Source organism: Telopea speciosissima, chromosome 11 (assembly GCF_018873765.1).
Source record: "Telopea speciosissima isolate NSW1024214 ecotype Mountain lineage chromosome 11, Tspe_v1, whole genome shotgun sequence".
Taxonomy (NCBI): domain Eukaryota; kingdom Viridiplantae; phylum Streptophyta; class Magnoliopsida; order Proteales; family Proteaceae; genus Telopea; species Telopea speciosissima.
In genome coordinates, this window is record NC_057926.1 from 8,454,545 (window position 1) to 8,478,548 (window position 24,004).

Sequence of the window (24,004 nt, forward strand, 5' to 3'; positions counted from 1 at the left end):
CAGCACAAGATAACAACACCCTGACAGTGTTGAGCTTTGCCACTGGTGCAAAGGTCTCCTGATAGTCAACTCCAGAAGTCTGAGTGAACCCCTTTGCAACCAGACGTGCCTTATACCGATCCACCTAACCAGCCGCCTTCTGTTTGACCACGAAGACCCATTTACATCCCACTGGTTTTTTCCCTGGAGGAAGAGTCACAAGATCCCACGTGTTATTTTTGTGTAGTGCTCTCATTTCTTCCAACATTGCAGCCTTCCACTTTCCATCTGTATATGCTTCTTGCCAAGTTTTAGGAATAGAGCCAGAAGAAAGAGAGGATACAAAAGCACGGAAAGAAGGAGAAAGAGAACTATACGAAACAAAGTGAGATATGGGATGTAAGGTGCAAGTCCTAGTACCTTTGCGATGAGCAATAGGTAGGTCGGAAGGAGAGAGATTACCAGGAGATGAAGGATCTAGGTCTGTAGCAGGCAATTGGATGGGTACTGGTGCTACAGGGGGTTGCAGTTGCCCTCTGTTGGATTTGCCCCTCGTATAGGTGATGATGTTGGAGTTGTCAATTCTCTTCTGAAATTCACCAATAGTTCTCTGGACTGGAGTCAGCTCCCCCTGTATAGGAGTATTAACAACACTATTTTCTATGGTCTCCCCCTGTACAGGATTCCCATTGGGTAAGGGAGGAACAGCCAGAGGAAGTGGGGTATCCAAAGTAGGCTGGGCAGCGGCCGTGGGTGGTGGTAAAGTAGGCTGGACAGCAGCCGTAGGTGGTGGTAAAGTATCCAAAGTAGGCTGGACTGCAGCCTGAGGAACCTCTGGTAGAGGAATCTTAAAAGGCACATCTTCACTAGAACTCTCCCCCTGAAGAGGTGGCAAAGAATAGTAAGAAAGGGACTCATGGAAAATAACATCCATACTAACCATGGTACGACGGGAAGGGGGATGGTAACACTTGTAACCTTTCTAGGTCGGAGAATAACCCAAAAAAATACAGCGAAGGCCCTTAGGTTCAAGTTTGCCAGGAGATCTAGTATCCCTAGCATAACACACACAACCAAACACCTTGGGGGGCACAATAAAGGAGAAATTTCCCAACAAAATATCAGCGGGGCTATGAGAGTTGAGAACTCGAGATGGCAGCCGATTGATGAGATAGGCTGCAGTGAGAACCGCATCCCCCCAATATTGAGAAGGGACATTCCTCGTAAACATCAAAGCCCTGGCCATCTCTAACAAGTGGCGATTCTTGCGTTCCGCCACACCATTTTGGGCAGGGGTATCAACACAACTAGTTTGATGAAGGATGCCATGGTCAGCAAGATATTTTTGAAATTGGGATTCTGTATACTCTGTTCCATTATTACTTCTCAATACTTTGAGAGTAGCCCGGAACTGAGTTTGAATCATCTTATGAAAATGCTGAAAACATGAAAAAACTTGATTTTTTGTGTGTAAAAGATACACCCATGTATTCCTACACCCATGTATTCCTAGAATGACAATCTATGAAAGAGACAAACCAACGATGGCCAGAAATAGATGGTTTACGACTAGGGCCCCAAACATCAGAATGTACCAAATTAAAACAAGAAGAACTCTTTTTATTAGAAATTGGATAATTTGAACGTGTCTGTTTGGCCAGAACACAAGCCTCACAAAAAAAGTGATCCTTAGTACGAAGGGTGACCAAGCTAGGAAATAAATGAGCTAAAATTCCTAAAGGGGGGAACCTATCCTAGAGTGCCACTGGTAGAGTTCAGAAGAGACCATGGAGTTCTGGTGTAGCGGAGAAGGCAATGGTGGTGGAGAGAAGAGACCATCATCAAGCAGGTACAGCCCACCGTGCAATTTACCCAATCCAATCGTCTTCCTAGATTCCAAATCCTGAAACACACAATGAGATGGAAAAAAAGTGACTTTGTAGTTAAGATCACGAGTAATACTACTAATAGAAAGAAGGTTAGTAGAACGTGTAAAATAGAAGACAAGGGAAGAGAAGAAGTGCAGTTGATGATTCCTTTTCCAGAAATGGCAGAAAGGGAACCATCAGCCACCTTGACCTTGTCCTTCCCAGAAGTGGGGGAATATCTGTGAAACAAGCTAGAAGAACCGGTCATATGATCTGTAGCTCCAGAATCGATGATCCAAGGATGGGAAGCTACAGAAGCACAATGACCCCCAAATGCAATACCTGACTGGGCAAAGTGTGAACCTGAAGGAGCAGAAGAACTGGCAGGAGCTGATGTAGTAGAGGCAGCAGCGGCGGAAGACCTGAGCATAAGTAGGAATGCCTGTAGATCATCCTGGGATAGACCAGTGTCAGTAGCAGGGGCTGCAGTAATACTTTCAGACTAATGGGCCTTGGTCTTTTGTTTTATCTTTGTCTTGGCTGCCCTTTTTGCTTCAAAGTCAGCCGGTTTCCCATGAAGTTTCCAACACTTCTCCTTGGTGTGATAGGGTTTGTGACAGTGCTCACAAACGACAGTCCCTGTGGTAGAATCACCAAGAGAAGCAGTGCTATTAGGTGCAGGAATAGCAGGGGCAGCAGCCTTAAGAGCTGATCTGTCAGTAACAGGAGGATGCAGCATGGCAGCCCGACGGTTCTCCTGAGAGGACACCAAGGCATAAGATTGTTCAAGTGTGGGAAAAGGGTTATGGCCCAACACTTGAACACGAATCTGATCATACTCCACATTTAAGCCAGCCAAAAAATCGTAGACCCTAATCTTGTCCACATGCTTCTTATAGGAGGCAATATCAGCAGCTGTACTCGGGTGAAAGTCAGAAAAATGGCCCAGTTGCTGCCAAAGGCTGCGCAAGGTAGCATAATATTTGGAGACTGTTAAGTCTCCCTGAGTAGTGTGAAGGACCTTCTTCTTGATTTCATATACCTGGGCATCCATAAGTCTCCTTGCAAGCAGCCCAAATTTCCGCGGCGGTGTCAAGGAGAGGAAAATTGTTCTATAGCTCTGTAGTCATAGAACCGATCAGGTAGGACATAAGAACTCCATTGTGGGCAAGCCATTTGTCCTGAGTAGCTCCAACCTCAGTAGGCATAGCACTGGTTTCCCTAGTATGACCAGTAAGGCCACGGCCTGCAATGGCAAAGGAGGCAGACCTAGACCAAAGCAGATAATTTGTGCCATCCAACTTGATTGGATTTGGGGAAAAATTAAGATAATCTGGTTTGCTGTTTCCATCACCAATGTAAGTAGCAATGAATCCACAGAGTCACCCATGAAGACAGGAGAGAACCCCAAATCGCAGAATGGGGCTGTAGTGAAGAGAAACCCAACAAAACCTTCAAGTTAAGAGCTGAAAAAAGGATGAGAACCTTCTAGTAATGAAGGAATGAATGCCTCCAAAAATCAGCCCCAATAGATAAGTAGAACCTTGAGATTGATTTTTTCAGGGTTTTGAACAAAACCCTGAAAGTGCTGAAATTGATAAGAGGAGAAGATGCCCAAATAGTGAGGTAGAAGAGGCTGAGTTGCTGTCGAAGATGCCTTGAATGGGGGAGAATCACTCCTCAAAAAATCAGAATCAACTGACAGGTGGAACCCCAAGATCGATTATTGTCAGGGTTTTGAAAAACCCTGAGATTGTGAAAAAATAATCGAACTTGAGGGGTCTTCAACTTGATGTAGATGCTGGAATACCAATCTGCTGCAGTTCCTGAGCTTCAAAAAGGTGAACAAATCCCTTAAAGTAGAGATGGAATCTGTCCAAGGAAGGCTGAAGTCTTCAAATGTCGCAGCAAAGAGGCAAAAACCCTATCGATCAGGTCTGAATATCATGGGATGAGGTAAGAAAAAGGAGGGCAGCAACTGGATCAACAGATCACCTCATCAGTGCTGCCCTATGGACAAAAAAGGAAAGCAAAAGAAAGGGAAGAAGAGAAGAGAAGAGAAGAGAAGAGGAGAGAAGAGAAGGGAGATCGAGAATTAGAGAGAGGAGGGGGATCGAGAATGGTAAAAAGTTCTAATTCATAACCAGCTCTGATACCATGTTGAGAGGATCAGAATTAGAACTTAATGCTTGGATTTCTAAGGCAGACCCCAAGCCATATATTTATAATGAATAGAAAATAATCAAATCTGTACATAGGCGATGTGGGACTAAACCACACACATAAAACAATGAAATAACAAGGAAAAATGTCCAGAATACCCCCACGGTATTCTGGCCCATATATCAACACTGCTTTACAGAAAAGCCTCTTTTGCCTTCTTCAACGTGTAAAAGAGGGTGCATTCAGTAATGCCTGTAAGGGTATGAGATGTACAAAATTGCACTTAGCATTAATCATATATTTTTTCAATCATCCTATTTATTTTATGAGATTAAGCAAAAAATAATTGGAAGGCCAGATCAATTTTTTTTTTTTCTCTCTCTCTTTTTAGGGGGAGGGAGGAGGAACATGAAACAGTTTTGCAACATGACTTTGAATTAAACTATTGTTCGAGCTTTGTCTCTTTGTAAACGTAAATTTTCAGTCTTCCACTCTTTTTTAGATTTGGAGTTCTTGGAGACCCTGTGTCTGATGTGGACACCGAAACTTCTGTTTTTGTAAGTTTCTTGTGTCAATTTCATGGCAGACGCTGTGTGAAGCATCTTAATCCACATTAGACACCAATACTCCTACAGCTGTCCTTGTCATATTGCTTTTTTTAGGTACAAGTGGATCCTTTGAGTGTTGTGAAGCTCAGGCCGGTAGGCCAAGAAACTCTGGACAGGTCTCATCTTGGTCTCCTTAATATATTAGTCTTAAAAACTTCTAGTTGAACTTTGCCCCTGTTGTTTATGTTGAGCTAAGACCAAGATCTAGAGAGGACCTGATTTAGATTGGCATGGCAGGATGTTGGACTGGTCTGTTCAGCCCGCTATTTGTCGTAAGACCAGAAAGTAATCAAAACTTGTGGTTGAACTGTTGAGGGATGACTTTGAAATATAGTTAGTGGCAACCAAGTTTCAATAGGATAAAGGTGCTTATTTGCAATTTTTTAATAGATTAAGAGGTCTAGTCATGTAGTATAGTAATAGAGCCAGTTTGAGTTTATTTTGGATACGATTGGATCAATTTTATGGGCCTTAGGGAAGTGGTTGAGCATCCAATCTTTTTCCATATGGGTTTATTTATTTATGTTTTTTGAACTTAGGTCACTTGATAGGATTAGGTTAGATGCTTTTTAAGAGTACAAAGTTTATCTCAGTTAAAAGCATAAATGTTCATGTCAGCTAAAAGTATACATTTTCTATGGCATGGAACGCTGTTAGGTCATATGTGATGAGAATGGATCTCTTCTGTCCTTGGGTTGATTGTGAAACTGTAAACAGCCTTGAATTGAATGCTTGAGTGATCTAACTTGATCACTCAGCCCCTTTATTTATAATAAAAGAATTACAACTAGTCATAATCAAAGTTGGAATGCTACCCTTGCCTATTCCTATGAGGAATTCCTAATAGAGATCGGCTGAGGGAAAAAATACAGAAAAGGACAAAATTACAGGACAAAATTACCCCTATCGGGTAAAGTTACTTATTTTAACACTCCCCCTCAAGTTGGAGCATAAATATCAACCATGCCTAACTTGACAAGAATATGATGAAAAACCTTCCCACTTAAGCCTTTAGTAAGCACATCAGCGAGTTGGTTAGCAGATTGCACAAAAGGAACACAAACCAGCCCTCCTTCCAACTTCTCTTTAATAAAATGCCTGTCAACCTCCACATGCTTGGTACGCTCGTGCTGAACAGGATTGTGAGCAATGCTAATGGCAACTTTGTTGGCACAATATAACATCCTGGGAAGATGAACAGGAGTACCAATATCTTGTAATAAACCTTTGAGCCACTACGTTATGCTTTTTACTACGCCATGTAACAAGGTTGCCACCAACAAATGAGCAATAGCTAGAAATGCTTCAACACGAAGATGGCCATTTGGAGACAAAAGAATTCCTTTTCCCGGTGCTGACTTTAAATACCGAAGGATCCGGATAACAACATCCATGTGAGGGGAATGAGGATCATGCATGAACTGACTGACCATACTCACAGATACTGCTATGTCAGGTCTTGTATGAGACAGATAAATGAGCTTACCAACCAATCTCTGATAGTGACCTTTGTCAACCGGTGTTCCCTCCTTTTCTTTTAGTCTGGTAGTAGCATCCATAGGTGTATCAGAAGGATGACACCCTAGCATCCTAGTCTCAGTCAATAAATCTAGGATGTACTTCCTTTAAGAAAGAAATATGTCTTTAGAAGACCGAGCAACTTCTATCCCTTGAAAGTACTATAGGTTTCCTAGATCCTTTATTTCAAAGTCTTTAACTGGGTGATCTCATGATTGTCATTCCCGGTTACCACAATATCATCCACATAAACTATGAGGATGGTTACCTTTTCACCATTCTTCTTGATAAACAGGGTATGATCAGCATTACTCTGCTTATAACCCGCAGAGACCATTGCCTTGTGAAATCGTCCAAACCAAGCACGGGGGGACTGTTTCAGTCCGTATAAAGCACGCTTCAATTTACAAACTTTCCCGCTGGTTTTATCACAAGAGAAACTTGGTGGAATGTCCATATACACTTCCTCGTCAAGTTCTCCATGGAGGAAGGCATTCTTCACATCTAATTGTTGTAATTCCCAGCCCAGATTCACTGCACAAGAAAGTAGCAGTCTGATGGTGTTTAGTTTTGCAACTAGTGCAAAAGTCTCCGGATAATCGATCCCATAAGTCTAAGTAAATCCCTTTGCAACCAAACATGCTTTGTATTGATCCACAGTGTCATCTACCTTCTGTTTCACCACAAACACCCACTTACATCCAACTGGTTTCTGTCCTGGAGGAAGAACTACAAGCTCCCATATCATTATTTTTTAAGGCTTTCATTTCTTCCATCATTGCTGCCTTCCACTTTCCATCTGTAAAAGCTTCTTGCCAATTTTGGGGAATACTAACAGAAGAAAGAGAAGAGACAAATGTACGAAAGGATGGAGAAAGGGAATCATAAGAGACTACATGAGAAATAGGATGCTGGGTACAAGCCCGAATACCTTTACGATGAGCAATAGGTAAATCAGGAGAAGAAGGAGAACATATGTTACCTGGAGATTGATTTGGTTCCAGGGCCGGCAGCTGGATTGGTGCTGGTGCTGCAGTGGATGGGAACTGCTTGTATTTGGAATGTGCCCTATGATAGGTTTGAAGATTAAAGTCATTAATTTTCTTCTGAAATTCCCTAATGGTTTGTTGGACTGGAGTCATGTCCCCTTGAAGGGAATTGTCACCAGTAGGATTTTCAGCATCATCTAAGTTCTCCCCCTGGGGAAAATCCCGTCGGGCACCAAAAATAGGTGTGCATGGTTTATAGTTTCCTTCCCTGATCAGACCGGTAACAGTTCCTGGAGCAAGGTGTGGGTTGATGGCAGTGACCTCTATAAATCCCGGCACGCTCGGATTACCTCCTGTCTGACCAGTGATACGACTACTGTTCCTCATCCACTGATCTTACACTTTTTGACCACTAACACCCCTTATCTCGAGCAATAGCAGGTGCATCTCTTCCGAACAGAAGTCATCTCTCCTCAATGAGTTTAACTCCCCCAACTGCCCCTCCGGTTACTCTTAAAACCTCACATGCTTCCAAGGTAGATTACCTGTACGAACTCAGCTATACTCCGGCTGAACAACAGATACATCCTACCAACTTTCCCATCATCAATCCTTACGATGTCTTCCCACAGACATCCTCCTCTATGACACGGAAGCTCCGGACGATCATCTCTCCCAAGCAGACCCAGGGTCTCAAAGAGTACGTCCAGGCTCCCCCTTTTTCTCAGAATCAGGTTACCGCTAGCGGTAAGGAACAATATTTTCCGGTTAATATCAGCCCTGAGCTGATCAGACAATGGATCCATCTCGGCTACACCCACCTCCATCTGGGTGCCGTTAAAATTGCTACTACCTTCCATGGTTGGAAAGGTCTCCCTGTGGCCATGCGGCTGAACCTTCTTGATACACGGTTCCGTAACTTTCCGCATGCCACCATCACAGATGTTCAGACCACTCTGAACGACGGCACCGTCTTCTATATAGTGTACCCGAACTACAACATCTCTCTCCAGGATACCAATCTTCCTGATGCCTGGCAATTCCTGATCCAGCTTACTGGTGCGCCTCAGAAAGAGACAGCGATTGCAGCCACCCTCCATTACCAGATATGTTATAGACTCCAGAACCATGCCATGAATCTCAATACCGGATTTTCCAGCAATGATGCAGCCCTCTTCGTGCAGATCGGCGAAGATCGAATCCCCACGATCACTCATGTTCCTCGGCAGATCAGCCGAACTGAGCTCATCAGGCTCATCCCTGAGTCCTGGATCACGGCATATGAATCCACACATAATATCCCGGCTGCTACTCTGCCTCTGACGGCTACTAATCCCGTCTATAAGCCTCTTGACGATGGCCGCACGCTTGTCACCTATCCTAGACCGGCCGATATGTGCACAGTTATTCCGATCGCCCCTGCAGACGATTGGATGGAGCAGGTTGATGATCTTGATGACCCTGCTTCTCCTCCTCCTGTTCCGACTTCTCGGACACTGAAAAAGAAGAAGCGTCAGCCAGATCCCTTATGGCTCCGTTATTAGGCTGGTTGCCCTAATGTTGGCCCTCTTGGCGAAGATCGCGGCCGCTACCAGTTCATTGTAGACTACGGCTCTGGCAAGCCCTGTTCCTTGGCCTGTTGTTCACCATCGCCACCTCCATCGCCGCCACCTCCAATTTCTCCAGTGCTGAACGAGATCCACCTCTTGGCACCACCGCCGCCTCACATCACCCCCTTTGATGCTGCAGCGGACTTTCGAGGTCCAGCAACCTATTCCTTGTTTTAGCTCACATGGCTCCGACGGTATCAGCAGGAATTTTCCCCCCACTGCTGATTATGACGATGCGGATCGCCGCCGCCATAAATGGAAAGTGGCTCGTCCAAACATTCTTGATAATATGGGCCAAATGGCTTCAAACTCTCAGGCGAGGCTCAACTCAGGCGCGGGCGAGAGAATGCTGGTCCCGGAACGAGTGCACGAACAAATTGCTCTGCGTATCAAGAGCATCATACTCTTGCTCTCCAGCAGAACGAGGTTGACATCCGTTATCTTAAAACACGGATCGAATCCCTCCACCAGGAGCTCATGACTATTGCTATGACTGTGAAGGACTCTTCATATGCTTCTCTCCTTATTTCTGGCTGAGAAAAGGAGAAGAACCAGTTGGAAGAACAACTCCGACTGGCCCAAGCCCAGAAGCCATTCCCATCCAGTCCCCCTTCCTACAATTATCCTTTATTCTCTGAATCATTCACTCATCCTGTCTACCATGACCATTCAGCTCCCCATAGTTTCCCTACCGCCATGTTCAAAGAATTACAGGATCACCAGAGAAATTTGGCCGCGCTCAAGGCCAAATCCTCCAAACCTAAACGGTCTCATCCTTCTCCCATCCTGACCCCCCAACCAGTTTTCCCTTCCTATGCTACCTCCACTCCTAAACCCACGGTGCAACCCACTTTTCAACCTCTCCCAAATCATTCTCCAAGACCCCTTGGTTTTGTCCCTTGGGTTCCACCCATGACCAACCCATCCTCTTCCGACTCGGCCTACACTATGGTCCCAGTCTCTGCGAACCACAATACTCTCAGTACTTTCCTTACCAACTTAACCTTGTCTCCTCCCAAGTCTATCCCGGTGTTATCCCTATCCAAGGTGTCTTCAGTCACCTCCTTCACGGACACCGATTCTCTGGATCCTTTACCTATTTTCCAGACGAACCCTCCTCCTGACCCAGATCCTCCTACAGGTGTTACTGAACCCATCGTTCATAGTAGTGACAGTGAAGTTGATGCTCCTGAAACCCAGCAACAGCAGCGACAACAGCCACAACACCCTTTTCCCCCAAGGGTTGATCTTCACCCCTATGCAAATCAAGATCCCAAACAGCTGTTCACTTTTGACGGTCTCCCGTTCCATAAGTAGCCTGAACGGATCTCCGAATTTCATGTTTGGCTGACTGCGGAGCATAGTACTAAAACTCGCGAAATTTCGGTCGAGATATCGAATATTTCGAGTATCTCGACCTATCAGAAGCGAAATGCAAGTCCGAAATGAAAAAATGCAATATTTCGAATATTTGGAAATTTCGAAAATTTCGTCTCGGAAATTTCGATCATCTCGTTCGGAAATTTCGGAAATTTCGGTAATTCGGTCATCTCGTTTGAAAATTTCGAAATCTCGGACATTTTGGCATTTTACACCACAGAAAAATACCATATTTACCGAGATTTCGACGAATTTCGGTATCTCGGAAATTTCGGTCAGACAAAAAAGCGAAAGCGAGATTTAATACCATGCTGCGGAGATGTTACTGGCAGGAGCCACAGATCACACTGTCCTCACTAAGTTTCTTGCCTGTACCCATGGCACTTTACGAGAATGGTTCATGGCTCTTGGTGGTTATCGTCAACTTCAGTGGACACAGATTCCCATTGATGTTTTCATTGCCCAGTTGTATAATGAAATGATCGGCCCAATTGAGAACAATCGTGTCAAGGCTAGAGAGGAGTATTTCCAAATGAAGTGCTGCTCTTTTCAGAAGGCAGATCTGGCCAAGCATTACACCAGAATGCTTGACCGTTTCTACATCCTTGGTGGACTTGATGATCCCAACATGAAACAGGTCTTCCTCAACTCTTTCCCGAGAACCATTGGGAAAAGATCTTTGTGAAATCTTTACAGCAATTAGGCCTTCGTATTGACCAAGCTCGGTTGAGTCGTCTCTACCAAAAATCCTCGGTGCTCTGCGAAGCTCTGTGACCAGCATTTGTTCTTCAAACGGTGGGAAAAGACCACCCACAGCTCTTTGATGCCTGTGACACCTCTTACCTCAAGATTAAGTGCAAAGAATCAGCTTGCTCTTGCCCCTCAAAGAAGAAATCCCACTTCTCCAAAATCAGCACTCGTCCAGATAGGTTTCTTTCTAGGAAACACGGGTCTCATCGGTTTAAACAAAGGCATCAGTCTAAGCATCAGTCTAAACAGCAGCCCTACAAATTCTTCAAGAGGAAGAAGTTCAGGCAGAAGACTTCTTCTAAGTGTTATGCATGTGGTAAGCTTGGCCATTTTGCAAAGGATTGTCCTGACAAAAGCAAGAAGGCCAAGCTCATGCATATGCTTGCCCAGTTTTCCATTACAAATGATCCAGAAGCTGATGTTGAATCCCTCTACTCCGTAGACGATGATTTTTCACCCGACTTACTGTTTGCTCTTGAAAATTGGGACGACTCATCCGAGATCTCATCACCCGGATCCGAGTCCGATGGCTTTGACCCCATCTACCCGGTTGAGTCACCTCACCCATCCTCCGATGTTGAACCACAACCCCTCCTGGCAATTACCAAAACACCCTTGCCCCAAGCATCTCTCTACATCTCCCCTACGACATGGGACCGTCCCATCAAGGTCATCGGATATTTTGATACTGGTTGTTCCACAACAATCCTAGCTCCCCATGTCCTACCTCCGAGTTCGGAAGCCCCATAAACATGATTCTTCTACTGGTGACGGACAAACCTTCTCTGTCGACCTAATTTCCAAAGGTCCTGTTCGTTTTCGGATATTCCCCTCTCTTACTCTCAGCCATACTGTTTTAGGTTCCTCTCTCCCTGGTCGTGATGCCCTCATCGGTTTTGACCTACTTTGCAGATTACCCCATCTTCGATGGAGTATACATGGCCTCAGCCATAAAAAGAATTTTCTCCCATGGACTACTGTTTCAAATTTATTATTAATCACTCCCATTGCAGATATCAAGCAGCAACTCATCACTCAATGCAGCGCTGACTCCCACACTGAGTTCCTCACCAAGTGTGATCATCCTCTTTGGCATAACCCGAAGTTCTTTATCAGGCTTCCTTTAAAAAAGAATGAGGATATAAATCCCACCAAAGCCAGTCACTCTGGCATGAAGCCCGAACACCTCACTAGTGCTCGTTAGGAAGTTACCCTCTTGCAGGCTCAGAACCTCATAGAGAAGACATCTTCCCCTTGGGCTTGTGAAGCATTCTATGTCAACAAACGAGCTGAACAAAAGCGAGGAAAACTCCGTTTGGTGATCAATTATCAGCCTCTCAATGCATTCTTAGCTGATGACAAGTTCCCATTGCCAACACGGCCGGCTCTACTGCTCCAACTTTCTAAGGCTACAATCTTCAGCAAGTTCGATCCGAAGGCTGGTTTCTGGCAACTTGGCATTCATCCTGATGGCCGTACCAAGACAGGTTTTACGCATTCCAGGTGGACACTTTGGTGGGCGGTTCTCCCTTTGGACTCAAGTTGCTCCTTCCTTATTTCAGCAGGCGATGTTGCAAGTTTATGCGTCAATACAGGAACATGCTCTCATATACATTGATGATATCTTTCTCTTTTTTGAGACAGAAGAAGCCCATGCTCTCTTGCTCCAGAAATTCCTTGATGTCACTCTGACTCATGGTGTTATGCTCTCCCCCACAAAAATGGAAGTTGCAGTATCTACAATTGATTTTCTTGGTGTCACTATTTCAAAAGGAAGTTTCCAGCTTCAGCCTCATATTGGTCGCTCCCTTCTCGAGTTCACAGATGGTCCTTTCGCTCGCTCCAGAGCTCGTGCCAGTTCCTCGGCATTATCAAGCTGTGTGACCGAGTTCTTAGCACCTCATCAGATCCGTTTCACAAGTCATCTCCATCGCCTCCTCAAGAAAAGATGCTCCGCCCTGGTCACCTGTTCATACCAAGGCAGTCCAGGCCCTGAAGACTCTTGCTCAGACTCTACCTACCCTGCAGATTCCATCTTCTGGGTTACGTATTCTCCAGTCCGATGCTAGCAATACCCAATGGGGTGCTGTTCTTCTTGAAGATTTCCCGAATACTAAGATACGTCGCGTATGTGGATACCGTAGTGGTATGTTCAAGCCATCGAACAACATTACCATTCTACCTTGAGCGGAGATCCTTGCGATCCGCGTGGCATAGAAAAATTCGATTCTTTACGGTTGGCCACTTTCCAGTCGGTCGAAATGGATATGACGACTTTTCCCGCATGATCCAATTCACGACGAGCGACTTCACGAGTCTCGGTTGCTACGATGGGCACAATGGTTCTCTCAGTGGTCTTTCAAGGTTAAGCACATCAAAGGCAAGGATAACATCCTTGCTGATTTTCTTTCAAGAACAAAGCTTCCTGTTTCCTCCACCATCCCTATTCTCTGTATGCCTCTAACCCCAGGGGCATCTTCCTCCTCCACACCACCATCAGCAGATCCCTTGCTCGCCCTACTCCCCACTTTACCAGTCTCCCTCTTCAGTGAGATTTCCCTTCGCACCCTAAAGACCAATAGCATCTCCACCTACCAGTCTGTCCTCTTCTCCATCGTCCACAAGTCTGGACTCTAGTATGATTGGGTTGTCTGTCATCCTGATTACCCTTTTCTTACCCCTTTCACCATTAATCCAGCCCTTTTTGATAAAGACTATGTTGTGTTCTTCTGGCATCTCCTTGCTGTTCATAAGGTTGCCCTAACCTTCAACCGTCACACTCTCCACCATTATCTAAGCACCGTTTCCACCATCTTCTCCAACCCTACCGGCACTGCCTATTTCCGTCTCCAAAGGCCCCAATGCTTAGCCCGTTTTCTTCGCCTTTTTGCTCCCATACCTCAATGGCTATCCATTCTCTCAGCCCTTGATGACCTTCCCTTCGTCACATACATCTTTCATCGTCCTCCTGACTTCATCCACCATCACCTTGTCACTCCTATTTTGGATCACAATCTCATAGCCTATGATCCTATCTTTTTCCTTCATGGAACCAGTTCAGAGGATCTCTTCATCCATCGAGATGAGTCTGATTCCCACAAGGAAAAATGGTTTACCTTCATGACGACTATGTGTGCTCATAATCATGTTGATCCAGCCACTCTGCCAGCTTGCCTTCTCCACAGTACAAACACGGCCTGGGCAGTCAACAACGACCTCCAGCATCCGGTCATCCACCGTATCATGAGCGAACATATAGAATTTGAAGTTGATCATGCCCTCGATCTGTTCATCCCCTATTCCAGCGACACCGACCTCGACACTGATTAGTGCTCCACAGTGTCCCTCATGTCCTTTACTTGTAAGTCGTAAAGCAACTATAGTCTGTTGGGTTGGTTAAATGTAACTCGGGTTTGTTTACTTTTGTATGTCGGCTGTCGGCAAATCATGGTTAAGTTACTTTTGTTAATCATGGTTAAGTTACTTTTGTAAATCATGGTTACTTCCATGGTTAAGTCAAGTTATGTGCCTATATAATGGTTCGTCATCTCCATTGTAAAAATAAGAAAAATCTCAATTGAAGAATTGAAGATAGTCGGTTGAGGGGTGGGATCAATAGGCGGTTGGACCCGGGTCTGGGTTTGTACTGGAAGGTCAACTATCACATCTTCATTGAAAGTCTCTCCCTGAAGAGGTGTGGATAAATAATAGGAGAGAGTTTCATAAAAGACAACATCCATACTGGTGAAGGTACGGCGTGTAGGATGATGGTAACACTTATATCCCTTTTGGGATGGAGAATATCCCAAGAAAATACAACGGACCCCACGGAGTTCGAGTTTGCCAGGAGATCGGGTATCCCGAACATAACAAACACAACCAAAAACCTTAGGTGGGACGACAAAGGAGGAAGAACCCTGTAGTAAAGTAGCAGGGATGTTAGAGTCAAGGACTCGGGTAGGGAGCCTATTGATGAGATAGGCAGCAGTCAGGACAGCATCTCCCCAATATTGGGAAGGGACAGAATGGGCAAACATAATAGCCCGAGTCACCTCAAGGAGGTGGCGATTTTTCCTTTCAGCTACACCATTTTGGGCTGGGGTATCGACACAACTGGTTTGATGGAGTATACCATGGGCAGCAAGGTAGTGTAGGAACTGACCATCCATGTATTCTTTACCATTGTCACTCCTCAATATCTTGAGAGTGACATTTTATTGGGTCTGAATCATCTTATGAAAATTTTGAAAACACAAAAAAACATCACTTTTGTTATGCATAAATAGACCCACGTACTCCTAGAATAACAATCAATAAAAGAAACAAACCAACGATGGCCTTTGAGGGATGGTTTTCGGCTAGGACCCCAAACATCAGAATGAATAAGATTAAAAGGAGAAGAACTTCTTTGATTAGAAATAGAATAAGTAGAGCGATGTTGTTTAGCCAAAACACAGGCTTCACAAAAAAAAGTCATTTCTATGACATTCTTTAGCTAATGCTGGAAATAAAAGGGATAATGTTCCTAAAGGGGGGTGACCTAGTCTGTTATGCCATTGTTGAAGTTCAGAAGAAACTAACGAGCTTTGATGAATAGGAGAAGCCAAAGATGGTGGTGAAGTAGAACTCCCATTATCAAGCAGGTACAATCCACCATGTATCTTACCACTTCCAATCGTCGCCCCCGTTGCCAGATCCTGAAACACACAGTGAGAAGGAAAAAAAGGTACTTTGCAATTTAAATCACGGGTAAGACTACTGATGGAAAGAAGACTAGTGGTAAATTTAGGAATATGTAAAACAGAGGATAAAGGTAGGGAAGGAGAGCAACTGATAGAGCCCTTCCTAGAGATAGAAGAGAGAGATCCATCAGCCACCCGTACTTTATCTTTACCAGATGTAGGAGAGTAACGAGTAAAGAGGCTGGAGGATCCAGTCATATGATTAGTGGCACCAGAGTCTATGATCCAGTGAGAGGAGACTACCAATGCACAATGACCAGCAAAAGAAATACCTAAGTGGGCTAAATGTGAACCTGGAGGAGTGGAAGAACTGGTAGGTGTTGATTTAGTAGAAGCAGCAGAAGCCTGTAACATACGACGGAAAGCCTGAAGTTCATCCTTGGATAGTCCAGTGTCAGTAGGAGGAGCAGGAGTGACAGCCTCAGTATGATTAGCTTTGTTTTTCGATTTCCGAGCAGCACGTTTAGCATCAAGGTCGGCTGGTTTGCCATGTATCTTCCAACAGGTGGCCTTAGTGTGCCATAATCTGCCACAATGTTCACATTTAACTGCTGTTTTTTCAGATCTAGAAGTGTCAGCAACCGAAGGAGTAGAACCAGCCCCAATGTGTAAAGCTGATCGATCAGGAGGTGTAGTGTTAAGCATAGCTGCCCGTCGTCGATCTTCACTATTAACCAATGCATAGGACTGTTCTAGTGTAGGGAAAGGATCCTTGCCTAGAATTTGAACCCTAATATTGGGTCGTATTCCACATGAAAGCCAGCCAAAAAATCAGCGACCCTAATTTTATCTACATGCTTTCTGTAGGCAGCAATGTCAGTGGCATTAGTGGGTTGATAATCAGAGTAATGATCAATTTCTTGCCAACACTTGCGGAGTTCAGCATAGTATTGAGGGATGGATAAATCATTTTGCTTGGTTTCCTGGATTTTTTTTCTTAATTCATATACTTGAGCATCATTCCCTACCTGTGAATAGGTGTCTTTTGCGGCTTTCCATATTTAGGCAGCAATGTCTAGGAGAAGGTAACCTGGTGCAATTGAAGAATGCATAGAATGAATAAGATAGGACATGACCATAGAGTCAGTATATAACCATTTAGTCAGAGCAACTCCTCCTTTAGTAGGGATGGGAGTATTGCCTATAAGATGTCCTGTGTAGCCATGGCCAGCAATCGTAAGGTAGGTAGATCTTGACCACATTAGATAATTTGTCCCATCTAGTTTGGTGGGAGAAGCAAAAGGAAGATACTCTGGTCGAGAAGATCCATCAGAGTCGGCTAAAGTGATGTCAGACATCATGTAAGTATAGAAGACACGGGTTTTTAAATTCCCACAAATTTAACTGTCAGAATTGGCTCAAACTAGGATCGAATTCCTTGCAGGTAGTGGGGAACAAGTCCTCAAAAAATCAGCAACTTCTGATGATGGAATAAGAAACCTTAGCAGGGTAGGTACCAGAATCGATTAGAAGCCTGGGTTTTGAAATTGCAGGATTTTCAGCCGTCAGAATAGGCTGCAATTGAGATCGAGTATCTCCCTTGTAGTGGAGAAGTTACCTTCCAAAAATTGGCCCCTTCTAATGAGCCAATAAAAAACCCTATATTTAAGAAAATTTAGGAATACCTGAATGCAAAGCAATCGCAGGTTTGAATCTGATTTAGTTTGGATTCAAAGCTGCAATCTGAAATTAAGTAAGGTGTAGACCAATAGTGGCAGGGATCAATCTCCAAAAATAAAACAAAAATCAAGCTTGAAAAAAGGCAGCAGCTCGATCTCCAAGGTTGGAGGAAACCTGCGGCAGATTCTGATCACACCTGAGTTGATCTTCAGTAAGGTGTCATTGAGGGCAGCAGCTAAATCTTCATTGGATCACCTCAAAGTTGCTGCCCTGAATGAGAGAGAGAGTCCAAGAGTAGTGGAGAAGAAGGAAACCAGAAGCCGAGAGTGTTGGAGAACAGAAAAAACAAAAAAATTCGAGAAAGCTGCTCTTTAGATCAGAGGTGGCTCTGATACCATGTAAACAGCCTTGAATTGAATGCTTGAGTGATCTAACTTGATCACTCAGCCCCTTTATTTATAATAAAAGAATTACAACTAGTCATAATCAAAGTAGGAATGCTACCCTTACCTATTCCTATTAGGACTTCCTAATAGAGATTGGCTGAGGGGAAAAATACAGAAAAGAAGGACAAAATTACCCCTATCGGGTAAAGTTATTTTAACAGAAACCTAATACACTGTTCATGCTGATTGCTGTTTCTGTCTTTTCTGTTCATTCTCTGAAGTTCTGGTTTACAGATAAGTCGTCTTTCTTTTGAATGGTCTGAATTTATTATTCTTTATTCAAAATCTCTATTATCTCCAGTTTGGCCTATTAACCACAGCCTTCATAGATTGTCCTGCATCATCTGTAACTTTTGACCTGTCTTTGTCATGTACGAAGGTTGGCCAAATGATATATTGATGATCTTGTGATAATTGCTCTGGAGATGTCATGTATGTCAATATGAACGAAATTAGTTATTGTATATTTGTTTTTCTTTTGGCAATAATTTTTTTTGGGGTTTCAAGAAAATTTTTTTGGGGGAAAGGGGGGGGGGGGGGTTGAAGAGAGACAGAAAAGAGAAATCTTTTAATGTGATTTGGTATGAAATTTCACGTCCCTTTGTTCTTCTGTTCAATATACTGTTTTTTGTTTCCAATCAAAATTATTAGAAAAAAATTTCAATCATATACGGTGTTTCTTTGAAATCCAGACCCTATACTTCATAATCCTAGGGATCACATAGCATAAGTTGATCTTAAGATTTCACTTCTTTTCATAACATGGCTTTGTGTAGTGACTAATATAGTACTGCAGAGGAACTGATTATTCTTGAATCATTAAGAAAAGAAATATTATTTTAATCAAGTCGGTAATTGATGTATTTATTGTTTTATAACAGAGATATCTTTGCTCTTGAGACAGATATTTTTTTGATAGAATCACAACGATTTGAGACCTATATTGCAGTGCAAGTATCTTATCAAAAGAAAAATCTTATTGACTGTTCTTTTGCCAGAAAAAGGGATTATATGTGCATAACAATGCAATGATTGAGTTGTTTAAATTTGCTAGGTGTTTTCATGCAAGCCCACAGCCATTGGCAAGGAGAAGAAATGATGAACAATATGGTCTAAAAGCTCCCAAGAAAGAGAAGTTTGTGAAAAAGGAAAATAGATCCCAACCACCTGTTGAAGCTCCATATGTACCTCCAAAACCAAAGAAAACAGCAAAATCCTTGCCTGATAGAACAATTGACATCTTTGAAGGCATGACTATTGTCGAGCTTGCCAAGCGTACTGGTGGATCAGTACCTTCATTGCAAGATATACTCATTAATGTTGGAGAAAAAGTTGACTCTGAGTTTGATCCTGTCAGCATCGATATTGCGGAACTGGTTGCAATGGTATTCTCCTTTCCTGTTTGAGGAAATCCTGGTGATTAAGTTAATACGTAAACATAAAAGCATGGAGAATCAGGAGCTTATCTTGTACACCTGGTACCAGTTTGTCAGAATGATATATGCAATACCCCATTTTTTAAACTCCTGGTAGGGAACAACAAATCAACCTCATTGGGTGATGTTTGGTTTACCAATGGTCAGAAAGGAAATTGTTATGATACCAAATATAGTGTATTAGATGGTTGAGTTCATCTGTCAGAGACATTATTGGATTGATTAGGGCCCCTTGATTCCCTAGAACTTGAGTGTGTCCCATATGTATTGAGCAGGTTGGATGGTCAGACATCTGTGGTCCGTTGATCCTGATCTAAATTTTATTTTTTTGTGTAAGTGTGTTATTGTTTTATTGTTGACAAATGGCTATGTTTCAGAAATGAAGTTCGATGCATATGATGGCTGACATCTAATCTGGATCACTATTGTTTTAGTTAGGGTTTTTTGTTGGTTCCCTAGATTTATGAATGTGTTCCATTTCTACAGGGGAGGTTGGACTATCAAACACATCTATTCTGAATGAAATTTTATCGTATTTTTTGTGTGCATGTGTGTGGTTGTTCTTGATATGCAAGATAAAGTTCAGTGAGAAATTAAAGAACATCTTGGTTACATTGATGTTTTAGAAGATGAGTTTATTGATCGTTGATACTCTGCATTCATTTTTTTTCCCCAGCCTTTTCTTTCCATGGGTGTGTTCATTTTCTCTGTAGTTTTGTTTTTGGTTATTTCCATAGAGCTCATTACAAAAGAGAAAAGGAAAATCTAGTTAGGGGTCGTGAGATGAAGTTCGACATACCAATATATGAAGTTTGGGAACTAGAGTCTCATTGGTCTGTCCAATATTATTGGAAAAGCAAACTTTGTTAGTCAAATTGGTTTTTATTAGCTTCTTAGGTTGCATGGATGCAAAATAGTATGTTCATTTTTTAAGCAAAAACTTTACTCACTCCATCTCCCCGCCCCCAGTGTATGCTATGATCTTTATTATATGCTGTGTGGATTCTGAAACAGAAATTTCACATGATGAATTGTGTGAATGTTACATTGGGAATTCTTACGTGGCAATACATTTTTTTTTAATTAAGTTGTGCATCACATAGTCTTCTCATCTAATTTTTGCCCTCTTCATTAGGAAGTCGGAGTCAATGTAAGAAGGCTACATTCAAATGAAGGTGCAGAAGTCCAACCACGACCTGCAGTTGTGACAGTTATGGGTCATGTTGATCATGGTAAAACCTCTCTCTTAGATGCCCTACGACAAACCTCTGTGGCAGCCAAGGAAGCTGGAGGTATAACTCAACATCTGGGAGCATTTGTAATTGAGATGCCATCTGGAGCATCAATTACATTCCTTGACACACCGGGCCATGCTGCATTTAGTGCGATGCGGGCAAGAGGTGCAGCAGTCACAGATATAGTTGTGCTTGTTGTAGCAGCTGATGATGGTGTAATGCCCCAAACTCTTGAAGCAATGTCCCATGCAAAAGCAGCTAATGTTCCGGTAGTGGTTGCAGTCAACAAATGTGATAAGCCAGCTGCAGACCCAGAACGAGTACGAATGCAACTTGGCGCAGAGGGCTTGCCACTGGAGGAGATGGGAGGAGATGTTCAGGTAGTTGAAGTTTCAGCAGTGCTGAAGACGGGATTAGATAAACTGGAGGAAGCATTACTTCTCCAGGCGGAGTTGATGGATCTGAAATCACGTGTTGATGGGCCTGCTCAAGCATATGTAGTGGAGGCAAGGCTTGATCGTGGACGAGGCCCTTTGGCTACTGCAATTGTGAAGGCAGGGACCTTGCTATGCGGGCAATATGTGGTTGCGGGGGCAGAGTGGGGAAGGATAAGGGCTATTAGGGATATGGTGGGAAGGGTGACAGAGAGGGCACGGCCTGCTATGCCTATTGAAATTGAAGGCCTTAGAGGGCTTCCGATGGCTGGTGATGATATTATTGTTGTGGATTCAGAGGAAAGAGCAAGAATGCTTAGTGAGGGAAGGAAAAAGAAAATGGAGAAAGATAGGCTTAAAAAGATTGATGAAGAGAGGGTAGAAGTTCCTGATGCATCAGAAGAGGTGCCTGAAAGAGTTGAGATGCCAGTGATTATTAAAGCAGATGTGCAGGGTACTGTCCAAGCAGTCACTGATGCATTGAAGAGTCTAAATAGTCCTCAGGTATGTGAACCATTCTTCTCCTGATGGATGTTCTTCTGGGAGAAAGACTCTGGGTGTTGTCTATTTACATATAAAATAGCAGAGTAGCCCTTCCATCAAAAGCATGTATTATCATATACTTACACCTATGTCAGAGTTCATTGAGATGAAATCTCAAAACCAAAAATAAATATCCCCTGCTAAAGTCTGTGAAAACATTAAATAAAAAAAACTGTAAAAAATGATTATAAAAAATGGCTGACAAAATGTGGCAAATTATGAAATTTTAATATTGTGTGAATCATTTTATGTAGAAACTCAAACCTTTTTGTTAAGAACATGTACTGTCTGACATACCGTTGCTCCCCATAAAAGAGTTTAAGGTGGAGCACAAAGTGAAAAAATTGTTTAGCTGTTAGCTAAACATGACCGGCAAAATTTAGAAATGGCAGCATCCTGAAATTGCATGATTCTTTCTCTGCCAAACTCTCCGCAGACTCTGCAGTGGCGGGAGCCTCGTGCACCAGGTACGCCATTTAAAAAAAAAATACTCTGCCTAACTCTAACCTTAATAATCGAGTTAATCAACCAACATCAATGCATAAAGAAATGATTAGTACAATGGTGTATGACCATATCAGATTTTACAGAAAAGGTATTTCAATGTTTTACTTCCAAAGAAGTGTAAATGGTATATTTTCTTAAGAACAATTGCTATGCCACACCATTGATGATAGCATTTACTATTCTGCCCATTAATGGAAGGTCCATCAAGCAAGGTTGTCTAATATGGAAAAGCTCTTGGCTTTGCAACAGTGCAAAAAGCTTACATAAGCTGGTGACTGTAATTGTGCAATTAGTTGTACTCTCTCTCAAATCTTTAGAAGTATTACTGCACATTGATGCAGTAAGGCGTCCTATATTTAGATTCTGAGTGTAGGGTTTGAAAGGATCGAACCCGCTTTTGGTTGCAAGGATCTGAAGTAGGTAAAAAATAGAGAGAGAAATGTTGTGACTTTATGGACTTCAACAGAAGAAGGGAAGAACAAAGCTTTAGACAAAAAAAAGAAGATGCTAAACTCTACTTTATTCTAATTGTCCTTTTATTTCAAGTGACGACGGCCACCTTTATGTATAAACTTCTCACTGACCCTCCCACCGGACATAATAATTTATAAAGCTCGTTCATTGATCCCCCATTCCCCCCCCCCCTTTTGAGGCACTGTATGCTGAATTTATTAATGACACATTGCATCTAGATGATTTTTGAAGATTTGATCCTCCTTACTCTAGTGGCATTGGAAGATTAGAGGACTCCAATGTCTTTGATAGACTTAGAGATTCAAAGATTTCCGTAATTATCCATGTACTAGTGTCTTCTAAGCCTTCATAGCCTCTGCATATTTAACTTTTGAAACCTAAAAACTAAAGAATCTCGACCTAGCACATTATATAACTGATTTAGAAGCTAATTCACGTGGATTAAATTACTGAAATTGCCATTATTAAAAGTGTAATGGACATAAATACCCTTCACAAACTGATATTACTAGAGTACCTTTTTGCAAAATAAATTACAAAAAGACCTGTAATGAAGAATTGCTTGCTCAGTTGGTTGTTGCCTTGCCAGAAGAGCGCAGGCTCCCAGGAGGTCACGGGTTCGACTCTCCTGTCTTCACCTCGTGCCTTTAAGGCACTGCTTTCCCCCCACCCAAAAAAAAAAGAAAAAAGACCATACCCATGGGCAGGTTTGGTAGATAGATTCCCCCCCCAAACACACACACAAACAGGATCATCAGGATCATCAGAGAAGCCAATAGAATTGAGTTATGGGCTGAATTAACTGAAAAGAAGAGAAATTCAATTTCTCAATATCCAATGACAGATCTGGTTGAAATTCTAGCTAAGTGTAGAGCTTAACCGAACCTATCAATTGATCTAGAGATACTGAAAATGAGATAGATCTAGTAGATGATTTCCAGACTGTTTATTTTCGAGGTAAAGCCGGAAACTGAGTTTCAGATTTAGAATTACTCTAATAGGTCACAGAAAGTCAACGGATAAGAAATAATAGCCAGCAAATATTGTGAGGAAAATTCAATGGGTCGATGGAAAAGATAAGATGAACAACTAGAGATCAATAAGGGAATTAGAGAATAAGAAGAACAAAGAAGAATGAAAAAGGCTCACATGTAATAAGAGTAGATCGGAAAGAGGAAATAAGATCTGGAATTCTAGTCTTGTTTGCACCACTCAATTGCTCCAAAAATCTTTTTAAAACTGAAATTGTTTTACTCACACCATGCTTAATTTGAAGGAGGGGTATATCTGTATAAACATTAGAAATTCTGAACTAGATTCACAATTGGGCTCTGAATCATTCATACACACTGAATAACGTTAATATACTCAAGAGCAAAACTCTTAGAAAGCTATTAAGTATCCAAATATTACTCAAACTCTCTCACTTGTGTTCTGACTTCACTACCACTTTATGGACTTATAATTAAGGCCCATTACAAAATTAATTAACAAGTATGACTCAAGACCCATAGAACCATTCATGGCCTAAAATAAAATCTTCCTAGGCCCAATCAGGGAGTCTTGACTGCATCATCTGACTATCAGAATTGGATGCTCGTCAAGTCCAATTCATGGCCTAAAATAAATCCACCGTCATTGAATCTATGGTTGCAACATTGCTCATTCCAGAGGGGTTTATATTGTGTGAGCCTGAAAATTC

The 24,004-nt window shown here is 42.6% G+C and overlaps 1 protein-coding gene across 2 annotated transcripts in view; it reads left to right on the plus strand.

Moving 5' to 3' along the window:
• LOC122646097 (translation initiation factor IF-2) overlaps positions 1-24,004 on the plus strand; it is a 44,338-nt gene that overhangs the window by 13,673 nt on the left and 6,661 nt on the right. For both annotated transcript variants that reach the window (XM_043839577.1, XM_043839576.1), the window contains exons 4-5: positions 18,728-19,058; positions 20,245-21,282. In XM_043839577.1, coding sequence (XP_043695512.1) covers positions 18,728-19,058; positions 20,245-21,282 — 1,369 coding nt within the window. The remainder of the gene's footprint in view (positions 1-18,727; positions 19,059-20,244; positions 21,283-24,004) is intronic.